At 37.4% G+C, this 11695-nt stretch overlaps 2 protein-coding genes across 2 annotated transcripts in view; both read right to left on the minus strand.

The window, feature by feature from the left end:
- LOC107678539 (kinesin light chain 1-like) overlaps positions 1–7022 on the minus strand; it is a 37480-nt gene extending 30458 nt beyond the window's left edge. The window contains exon 1 of the mRNA XM_016473827.1: positions 6715–7022. The gene's annotated coding sequence lies outside the window, so the exon portion shown is untranslated. The remainder of the gene's footprint in view (positions 1–6714) is intronic.
- Positions 7023–8633: 1611 nt separating this feature from the next.
- On the minus strand, positions 8634–11283 carry LOC107678583 (apoptogenic protein 1, mitochondrial-like). Its single transcript, XM_016473907.1, has 5 exons — positions 10930–11283; positions 10492–10689; positions 10077–10140; positions 9811–9901; positions 8634–8782 (listed from the first exon to the last, which is right to left on the minus strand). Exons 1-5 carry the CDS (start codon positions 11047–11049, stop codon positions 8659–8661), a joined length of 597 nt encoding a protein of 198 aa, XP_016329393.1. The 5' UTR covers positions 11050–11283; the 3' UTR covers positions 8634–8658.
- Positions 11284–11695: the final 412 nt, after the last annotated feature.

Genomic DNA, 11695 nt, shown 5'->3' on the forward strand with positions numbered 1-11695 from the left:
TGGATGGGTTAAATGCAGAGCACTAATTCCTAGTATGGGTAACCATACTTGGCCACATGTCACGTCACACTTTAAAACACACAAACATGGGCAAAACAAATGCTATGGTGGTTGCCAGGGCATTGCTATGTGGTTGCTAAGACATTTTTTAGCATGTGCTATGTGGGTATTAAGGTGTTTTGTGTGGTTTTTAGATGGTTGCTTACTTATCCAACATTAGTCTCTATGATATTCTGGTCTCTAGATATCTAGGCTCAGATCTCTTCCTCATTGGAAGTCAATGGGATTTCGGCTTGTTTTAAAGCCTCAAGTGTACTTCACTTGTGCACATTAAGCCCAAAGTATACTTCAGTTTTGATGCGAATGCTTAGCGAATACCTACAGCAAGTAGAGTGGAATGTGGAAAATAAGTGTGTTCTACACTGTTGGTACTAGATGGACTCCCCGTCAGTAGCTTTTCGACTGATTGAACATGTTGAATTGGCGGCAGAGCACTGCTACGGATTCGGGTGTGCAAGGTACTATATTTTTCAAAAATTAGATTAACAATCACATTGACTTATTGTGGTTTACTTCCAGAACCTAGCTGTTCTTGCTCTACTGATTTATTCTTCTGAGAGCCATAAATGCCATATGTGTATGGGGTAAAACCATGAATCAAAATGTGAAGTGAACAACGCTTCCCATTTTTGGCAATACTCATGATAGTACTCATGTTGATGAAATAAATGTTCCACGATTCGAAGCCAAATAATACAATCCATCATATGGGAGCAAGGAGATGGAATCAAATTTAAATTTTGGACTTTGCAATCAAACCAAATCAGTGTGCCTAGGTTACCTAGGCACAGATCCCTTCTTAATTTGTCTATGGGATTTTTTGCTTGTTTGAAAGTATACATCACTTGAGTATATCAAGCCAAAAGCATACATTAGTTTTGATGTGAATGCTTAGCATATGCCTACAGCTAGTACAGGTGCACATCCACTAGTGTATTCTGCATCATTGGCACTAGATGGACCCTGCATCGGTAGCTTTTCAACCAGTTGAGTATGTGGAATTGTCGTCAGAGCCCACTGGAGAGAGAGATCACTCTGATTGGCAGTTCAACTAAGCGAATCGGTGTACAAGAAGAAAAACGGAAGTGACATCAAGAAACCGACCAAGTCAGGAGGGTGCACACAGTTGCTTTGTTTTGGGTCCACATTTCAGTTTGAATGACAAATACAGACTACTGCCACCTTCTGGTATGGACTGCCACCTTCCACTCACACAGGTGCTGAACACACATGCTAGTTGGCCGTGTCTTTGCGGTGTACTCAAGTGCAACATTTCTGCCCCAAATGTAGGCAACTTGATGTAACACCACAATAGGCTTCCATTGCCGCTAGCTCTTTGATGTCGGTTTAATGTGTCTCGGCCACCAGGTGAAATCATAAGTGTTATCTCTAAGGAAAGTAAGAGCAGACCACATAATTTGAGGGATCATTCAAGTTCGTAGCACAAACAGTGTCATATGAGTTACACACCAACGTTTAATACTTACTGTAAAGTATTAATCACTAATCATAAGTATTAGCATAATAGCTTGCTTTAGCAAACACAACGAACATGGAACTCAAAACTAAAAATAAGACAAAAAGTAAGTTCACTCTGAGGTGCAACAACATTGCAAACCTTCAAGAATTTGAGAGGCTCCTTACTCTTCCTAGCCTGACACAGGGACACAAAGCAGCTGTCATTGCTGTTGCCAAGACACTACTCACCTGGTAAGGAAGATCACGGTTGCTAAGGCAGTGGGTGAGGCACGTTAGCGTTAGCGTACTGGGAGTTGCAAAAACCCAAAGAGAAAGAAGAGAGAACCTGAGATTGTTGCCCTTTAAAACGCAATACATCCAGACTACAGCGAAGATGTTAGGAAAACCCATTCATTAGAAATTAACATGTCTCCTCAGCTTTCTTTTCTCTTGTGAAAACAACCGTACAGTCTCCTCCCTGCAATGCTGATGTAACGAAGAGGTGGGTCTACGTGCTGCTCCTGAGCTTTGGGCCTGTGCTGTATTCCTGCGGGAAGGGAAATGGGAAGCGAGACGGCAGAGATTCATGTGACCCATAAAGTAGCTCGTCATCTGGCATGTGGCAACCACTGAGCAGGAAACACCATTGCATGATAGGAATCAAAGTACTGATTAATGCTGCACAAACTGTTCAGAATATACTAATTTCCATAGCTCTTTTCCAACAGGGACCACCCACTAAGACTCTCATTTAACCTAGAACCCTCAATAATGTTAACAACAATGTTAGATATTCTTGTTAACAATATATATTAATTGCCTTAAGAATATTAACAAACATTATTACATGGACCCTGGACCACAAAACCAGTCTTAAGTCGCTTGGGTATATTTTTAGCAATGAATATATATTAGAATGCAAGACCATTTTTTTGTAGAATTGAAAATAATCGTTATTTTAACAGTCAATAAATTAATAATTATTTTCATTTTTGGTTGATAACCAATAAACTGCAGATATTAAAATGGTAAACTATTTGTCTAAATAAATTAAGAATAAAACACTAAAAACTAAAATCTATTACAAGTGACTTCATATGTACGTATGAAAAATGTATACTAATTTTGAGACTTGCTAAATATTATGTTTAAGTGTTGTTAATAAAATAATTAGTGTAGTTAAAGATTGCGATTGTTAGTATTAGATGATGGCAAGTGTAATCGAAATGTAAAAAAAGACGAAATGAGAATGTTCAATTAAACATGCAATTAACCAATGCTGATAACCATGCAGTCTTGAAAAAAAAGACTGTCCCTTTAATGAGGCAAGTTTGTTTGTGTTTCACAAGTTTTGACGTTTAGAGCTCAATAGCATCTGGCGTTAGTTACATTGTTGTGAAGAAAAGAGAAGTGCGAATGGGATGAGTCAAGAGTGTGGCAGAAATCTACATCTGCCCTGTGTCTTCATTTATATGTAAAATAGACATTTTAGCACAGGTTTAATCCAAACTCAATGCTGTACGCATAACTCTTACATATTAGTTTCTTTCCTTAAAACTGCATGTGTTAACATTCACATTAACTAAAAACAAGACATTAATTGTGATTATATTCATCTTTTGATAGCCCTGATATTTTTAAGTCATTCTTTTTGGTTTTATTGATTTAAAAATACAAAAATGGAATGTTTCCAAGTACCCCTGCATTGGAATTAGAAGTTAGAAGCAGGACAGACCTTGAAGCACAGAGAAATTTAAGTTTTCTTCAGACAGGCAGCAGAAATCTGGCAGAAAATGTGTGAAAATCGGACTCAAATCCGTTCAGCAGTTTTAATCTGAATGTTCAGCAAAAGAAATAAAACATTAAATCCATTCATACGTGGTTTAAAAAAATTAAAATCGTATTTTAGACAGTCAGGTGAGACTTCAAGGAAGATTTTTTTTTCTTCAGTGGGTACAAATAGGTTTTTAGTAACACAAAATTCACAGCGTTAAACTATTAAGAATAGTGAAACTATTTTGAATAGAACACATGCATAAACATGCCAAATTCAGCAATACCACCTGTGTTTATGTTGTCTTGTGTGCATCAGTCGTGCAGCACCATGGCAAGATGTCATGATAGACAAGAGCAGAGGGAAAATTTACACTTTTCCCAAAGACAAAAGTGCAGTGTGAACAAATCCTAACAGTATGAGATCATATGAGGACAGATAAATGAAAACCACTGCAGGCCTGAACACCTCCTACTCAATTACATGATAACAATCAATCCTTTATTACTCAATCTGGAGAGGTTGAGACAGAGAACGCTAGAGATGCAGTATTAAATAGAGGAAGTTACGGTTTGAAAGCAGAGAGCTGAAGAGATTGAACAGGTTGGTTTAAAGGCTCATTAGAGCTGTTAAGCCGATAGAAGTTCTCTAGCATGACTCACAACCTATCACTAAGTCTATTGGGAAATACTCTCCTGTGACCTCAGGGGGAAGGGAGAGGGGGGTCGAACCTAATGCCTGTAACTATAACAACATCCTCGCTGTCGAGTCACAGGAAGATATATTGCTGACATTACAGGAAGGCCACACACCAAGGGAAAAAAACAGGACAGAGATTAAAGGAATAGTTCTCCCAAAAATGACAATTCTATCGTTCACTTGTTCAAAACTGATGTTCAAAACTGTTCAAAAATTAGAATTTTTGAAGACTGTCCTGGTCATTATTTCTGTAGCCTACAATTTAAGTGAATAAGGATGTGTATCATAATAATAATCCATACAATAATCCATCCATATTGTGTGTTATATTCCAAGCCTTCTAATGTCATGTAACAGCTTTGCATGAGAAACAGAGCAACATTTAAAGTGTTATTCAGTGAAAATTGTTACATCCACCTTGCATCATCTAAAATAACACGTCAATTTAACTCGGTTTCATTCATGATTTCACTTGTTTTTAGTTTCAGCATCATTACTCCAATCTTCAGTGTCACATGATCCTTCAGAAATCATTCTAGTATGCTGATTTGCTGCTCAAGAAACATTTCTTATTATTATCAATGTTGGAAACAGTTGTGCTGATTAATACTAATGTGGAAACCGCGATACATTTTTTTAGAATTCTTTGATGAATAAAGTTCAAAAGAACAGCATTTATTTGAAATAAATATATTTTGTAACATTGTAGGAATGTAACGGTATGAAAATTTCTTATCACGATTATAGTGACCAAAATGATCACGGTTTATCAGTATTATCATTTAAAAAAAAAAAAAGCACAATGTAGGACTATATATTGGCAAATGGCCACCTTCTTCCATCAATATTGCCATCAATATTGGATATTTAAAGCCACTAGTACCACTACAGTAAAGCAACCTACATAGCCCTTATATAACAAGACACTGTCACATTTCCGTCACACAGAAGTCACATCCCACAGATGAACACGTTTAATATAATCATGCACTTTGCAGCAGCACAAGAGTATGAGTGGATATGAATTGTGCTCGAGTTCCTGTGTGAAGCCAAAGTTATAACCTTCCCATTGATTCCCCAGAGGAGAACCAGCCACTCTCATTGAGAAGCCACTGCAGCGGAGCCCGAGCTCGCAGCTGGCCACACATTCACACCGCTCAAAGACTGCGAAGCCTTCACTAAACACAAACGCTTTCACTGAGCAAAGACGGACTGTATGTCAGCTGAGCAAAGCAAGCCACCTGCATACTAACTAAAAAGATCCACGTCACGCAGTGAGATCAAGCACCTTTTGCTCAGATGATTCCAAGCTTGTGATCGTCATGAAATTGGTTATTTTTTATTAAATATTTGGGTTACAATGGGTTCAGTGATAGTGGTGAGTCACATATTATTCATTTCATTTAAAACGATTAAAACCAATTTCTTGTAGCACACAATTTCATTTGATGCTATTCATCATCACTCAGTCAACTGGTCTATCAAGCTCCTATTTAAAGGCTTCATCTGAGACCAGCAGAACCAGTTCATTAAGACATTTATTAGAGAATTAGGCAGCTCTTAAAAGAAAAAAAAACATAAATAGAGAGCAGAGAGTCATGAAAAAGTCATGATCAGCTAAATTATTTCATATGGTTACAAATAAGTTTGAGTGCATCTCAGACATAAGCTGAGCTACCATTCAAAGTTTGGGGTGGGTAAGATTTTTTTTCTAATGCTTTTGAAAGAAGTCTCTTATGCTCACCAAGGCTGCATTTTTTAAATCCAAAATACTGTAAAACAGTAGTATTGTGAAATATTATTAGCATTTAAAATAACTGTTTTCTATTTTAATATATTTTAAACTTTAATTTATTCCTATGATGCAAAGCTAAATTTTCAGCACCATTACTCCAGTCTTCAGTATATGATCCTTAAGAAATCATATAAATATGCTTATTTGGTGCTCAGTTATTAATATTGGTTCCTATCATTATCAATGTATGTATTTATGTATATATATATTTTTTTTTTATTTACTGCAGAAATGCCTTCTCACGAGGCAGGCTGTCATGTGCTGATGATTTTAAACATATTTAATATACTGATCTTCTGGTTTAAAGGGATAGTTGCTGGTCCCCATTGACTTACATAGTGTTTTTTTTTCCATACTATGGAAGTCAATGGGGATCAGCAACTGAAGGTGAACAATCCCTTCAAGGCAGCGGTCCTCAATCCTGGAAGACCCCAGTACTGCGACTTATGATATAATTAAGTTAATTATCAATAATGGATCAAAAATGTGCAATGTTGGGGTTCTTCGGGACCTGGATTTGAGCACCACTGTTTTATGGCTGTGCCATGAACAAACCTCTCTGGTGCAGTGACTAACAATGAATGAACACAGATCTATCACTGGGTTAATACTGATCTAGCGCTGGTCTTCTGGATAGTTTAGTGTTGTATCTGGTGCAGTGACTAACACTCATCGGCTGCATGTCACGGCCTCACTGGGCTTCTGCCTTCCCTTACTCCCTCTGTGACTTAACATCACGCGTCTGACTCTCAATATCAAACCTCTGAGCAGCAATCCAAACCACTTACCGGGTCTAATAAAGAGACAGCGATCTCCGAGTGGTTTAAACGCGATGTAAACACTCATTTGACAGGTAGCCCGACACTCCCAGCAAGCCTCGGACAGGAGCTGAGCGCGTGTTAGCTCGTTAGCATGATCAACATCTTACCGTTCAGCGGAACATCCAGATCACCCACAACCGTAACAGGGCTTGTTCCTGCTCGTCCCACCGCGAGCCCCAAGTCAGTATAACGCTCTGCAGCCTGATTGTGAGGGTTTGGGGCTGAAATCGGGCGGCCGAGCAGTTGTGTGTGTGTCCAGGCTTCCGGAGCTCGAGGGGGAAGTTCCTGCCACTGACAGTCCGACTCCTCCAGCGCGAGCTCAAATCACAGAGTGGCGCAGAAACTGTAGATTCATAATCACATAGTCGTTCGCTGGAGCTGCACTGGGTGACAATGGCGTTGTTGTGTTACTTTCTCCCGGTGTTCCGGCAGGTTCACGCCTCCTGATGATGTCTTCCCAGGATTAAAGGAGAGCGCTATTGTTTGACAATCTGGAATAACATATTTAGTGATATAGATTGGGAAGAGTTTTGGCTTCTTCGACAAAAATTCTTATCTAATAAAGTTGTTGAAGTCTCTATCAAAATTATCCATAAATTGTTTGACAATCTACTCTCATTGATTTTGAGGAGAAATGTGTGAATATTCTACTCTCTTAACTAGTGATAGCTGCATTGATTGTTTCTGTTCGTTTAACTTTTTAGTTCGCAAATGTATACATAGTCAGTATAACGCAATGTGGCATGATGGTTTGGATTTGGCAAATGCTATTAATGTAGACATTAATCAAAACCATCATGCCACATTTTTATAATAAAGTTCTTTTCGTTTATGTAAGCAATATTATTAATAAGAATTGTCACATTACTCAAGCTTATTATTAGCTATAGTTAATTTTACTTTGAACCTTGTGGTTTTATTTTGTATATTTCATAAAGCATTTGGCAAACTTCCATTTTATGACAAGTTGCTTTACTAAATATTAGGCACAAGGTGCTGTTGATTAATCTTACGATTATGAGAAAAATTGGCCAGTATGTATTTCTTCTGTGCCAATAAAAGAGTGGGAAGGAGTGGAGTGAGAGATTTCTCCTGCTCAAAGCATTTGGTAATTACTCTGCTTCATCTCCACTCCTGGTTTGACATTTCCCTACTCGACACACCTGGAGAAGTTTAAGACATTTTTTTCCCCTTTTATACAGTTTTGTGAATTATTAGCCTATATCTTAAACTGTGTTTTTATCTACCTCAATATAACAATTCATGGATTGTATGGTCCTTGTTATTTATTATTTGGCTGTGATTCATACAAGACAATATACACTACATCAACAAAGTAGCAAATAATTTAGCCAAATTAAATGTACTAAAAATGTAATCCTTTTTTTCCACCAAACATTTTCCAAAACCATATTTGAATCACAGAGAGGCTTTTACTCTATCAGTGTTTTATCTTCAAAAATAAATAGCTTTCAGCTGTAATGGTCAGTTTGAACTTAAAGTTTGTACTTAATGATACATAGTTAACCGAATTTTTTTTTTTCAAAACTAAATTTAGATTTACTCACCCTCATGTCATTCCAAACCGGTATTTCTCAAAATATCTTCTTTTATGTTCCACAAAAGAAAGTCGTACAATTTTGGAATAGCACAAGGGTGAGTAAATGACTATAGAATTTTCAGTTTGGGGTGAACTATCACTTTAAGACATGCCTGTAGCTTTCTACAGGCCGCTACACAACAGTGCATCTTTCCACTCCACATGGGTAGCTACAGCAACATGGGTTAATTATCAGGTTTTGAACTTAGTCAGAAGATTGAGATTGTAAACATTTACTGCTTCTCTCTACTGAAAATTGAGAATGGAAATTCTAGCCTGATGAACTGCTTTACACTCTCATATTTACAAACACAGGCAGACAAGCATCTTCAGTATTTCACAAGAGTTCCAGATTTTGCTGCAATCTTTGCTCTAATCTTAAATGCTTTCATTTCCACATAGAGACAACACCATAGAGAGTTGTGATTGATTTACAGTCTTTATTTGCATTTCATGTAGTTTTGCCTTTCTCTCGTCCAGTTCCCCTCGTCTGTCCAGTCAGTGTCCTCCATGTGTTGTGTAGAGCTACTCTCGCCATCAGAAGTGTAATGGTGAAATTCCTTCTATACCATTCCCTGATTAACAAAAAGATTAGTAAGAAATGAATAACAGGGAATTAACCCTGTAAAGCCTGACATATTTAAAAAGTCAATTTTTTATAATGGAAGAGTACATTACCGCTCTGCATATTTTGCATGTCTCTCTTATTTAACACAGCTGATTCAGACAACCAGCTCGTTAGAAGAGAGCACCATGCATGAACTGTGTTCTGATTGACATGATCCCTACACAGTGTTCTTTGCTCCCTACTCCCTGAGCACGTGGAAACCATTGAAGTTCTTCACTTCGGAACATTCATTCACGGATTTGCGTCTAAACACACAGACAAAACTTACTAGAGAAGTGTGACATAATATACCTCTGTAAATAAATGCAATTTAAATTCATGTCTCACACACTTTAATGCCCCTTGAATGGAACATATATAAGCTCCCTTCGAACTGGAATCATGGCGGAAAATCCTGTGATGTCCACTTCGCAGGGCACTTACGGTCGAATAGAACAAATATCTGAAGTGATAAGAGATGCATACAAAATGTGCAGAGCGGTGGTACGCGAGGACTGGAATTGAGAACCACTGATATAGAAGAATATAGAGCTCATACTTAAGGAGGAGAAAAACTCCTCAGTTTTATTCAGAGGCCTAAACTGAGCAAAACTATGCAATTTGCCGCAGTTGCTGATATTTATATGGCTAAAAAGTAAGATGCAATTCTGATAGCTTATAGTGTAAAACAATGATATCTTTTTAACAGTATAGCAGACTATTTAGATAAAATGCATTTAAATATCAGCCATCACTCTATATCTTACAATAATATGTTTTAATAAGATGATATTTAAATGCTTAATGATCAAAGTTCTGTAGTTTTTATTGTGGGGGCAAAGCATATAATGCAACGTAATACAGTGATGACTGAGAGATGAACAAATAAACAGCCTTTTACTTGTTAAATAATTATCAATCAGAGGGCAGAAGGCATGTAGAAGATTGTATACAGGTGTTGTTATATTATAATAAGAATTTGAGTATTTATCTCACCTGTTATAACTGGCATGCCTTGTAATGTTTTTGTCCAAGAAGTGTTTGTAGAATACTGCCATTTCCTCACTGCTTAAAGTCCTTTTCCTTCCTGGAGCCATAATAAATGACACATTATACACAAGGCATGTCCCCAACCACTTTAAGATTCAATTATCAGGTCGAGTTGTTCAATGATTGATCCTTAAACATGTACATTTGGTTATATCTTTGCCAGTTAGTGTGATAAATATACTGTAGGTAATGTTCATGTTTAGACGGCTCACCATCATCATCTCTCTCTGACAACCCTTTTGCCGACAGTTGTGATCTCACATATTCTTCCTTTTTCTGTAAGACAAAAAAAATTTTTTTTTTTTTTTTTTTAAAGGGCAAGTGGTGCTTTTCTGTACAAAATTTGCCAACATTGCTATGTGGTTGCTAAGCTGTTCTAGAAGGCCAGAGTCAAAAAAGTCCACACTCTATGTATTTACAGCAATACAAATAATAAGCATATTTCTGCAAGCGTCTAAAGAAATAAACATTTACAACACAAAACTACCCTCTAGTGGTGATAGTGGTAAAGGAAGAACTCCATGGAGGATTTCAATAGTTGCAGTAACTACTCAACATGTTAAATGTGTTTCCTGCATCAAACTGTGTGGTTTTTAAGCTCGCACCATACAACTGTGGTTCTCACACCTTGCTAAATGTGAAGTTCTGGTTAGTCCAGAACTCCTGACTCCAGTCTTCAGTCTCCTGTCTCAGATGCCTCAACTTCCTTTCCAGTGGTGTCTCATTCTCTGGGATGTGGTATCTGATCGGCCTCAGGTTTGACAGTCTGTCTGGTGGACCAATCCAGTCATATTTTGATGTTACTTCTGGACTGAATCCAGTCCTCTACAATGAAAAGATTAAAACAAGGCAGCATAAGACATTTCCACAAAACAAAACTATAAATCTGGTTAAAATTAATTAAACTGGATCTACAATAGTAACTTTTTTTTCTAATTTAAATGATATATAAATGATTAAATTTCAATAATCATTAGGGAACGTAAGAGAAAAGGGAACGAAATATGTGCATTTCTAAATTTCAAATAATAATAGCAATAGTACATTTAATTGAACGACACAAACCTCTGATCGCTTGACATGTTTCGGTGGTTGGCTTGCGCTTTGCCGATGACCTCGACAGCGCAGGGACCTAACGCAACGCAGAGACCTACATATTAAATAACTGCCTGTTTTTACATTCATCGTTGATGAGTCATTGACCTTGACCAAAAATAATAAGTACAATTTCTCCACTGGCCTCCGTTACAGCATGAATCTTCAGTACATTTTCTTCTTCTTCTTCTTCTTCTTCTTCTTCTTCTTCATTGGCGGTTGGCAACCTAACTGATTGGTGCATTACCGCCAACGACTGGAATTTCAGTTCATTTTTAACATGGTAGATACATTTAAAACAAAAGTCCTTCACCTCGCTCATGCATCAGTACTTCCTACAAGAGAGGATATATATTATTGCTTTCTAAGAAAATAATAATAATAATAATAATAAAACGTAACATATCGCGTTCTGTAACGAGTGCATTGTGTTTTATGTGAATTATATTTCCAACAAATTTTTTTGTAACTGGCGCGTTCTACTTCCTGTACTTCTGATTTAATCAAACTGGACGACCAAGACATACCATGAGTTACGAAACGTTTTTGTGACTATCCCTTTATTTATATATGTGTGTGTGTGTGTGTGTGTGTGTGTGTGTGTGTGTGTGTGCGCGTGTGTGTGTGTTTGTGTGCGTCTGTGTGTGTGTGTGTGTGGTCTGTGTGTGTGTCTGTGTCTCTGTGTGTGTGTGTGTGTGTGTGTGTGTGTGTGTGTCTGTGTCTGTGTCTGTGTCTG

Source organism: Sinocyclocheilus anshuiensis, unplaced genomic scaffold, assembly GCF_001515605.1.
Source record: "Sinocyclocheilus anshuiensis isolate Anshui unplaced genomic scaffold, SAMN03320099.WGS_v1.1 scaffold536, whole genome shotgun sequence".
NCBI lineage: Eukaryota > Metazoa > Chordata > Actinopteri > Cypriniformes > Cyprinidae > Sinocyclocheilus > Sinocyclocheilus anshuiensis.

Excerpts from the sequence above, each read along its gene's own strand:
- LOC107678583 (XM_016473907.1), bottom strand. The coding sequence starts at position 11,049 with ATGAATGTAAAAACAGGCAGTTATTTAATATGTAGGTCTCTGCGTTGC. Across the intron at positions 10,690-10,929 it reads AACATGTCAAGCGATCAGAG|AGGACTGGATTCAGTCCAGA; the intron begins GTTTGTGTCGTT and ends TTTTCATTGTAG. Across the intron at positions 8,783-9,810 it reads AGGCATGCCAGTTATAACAG|GGAATGGTATAGAAGGAATT; the intron begins GTGAGATAAATA and ends TTTGTTAATCAG.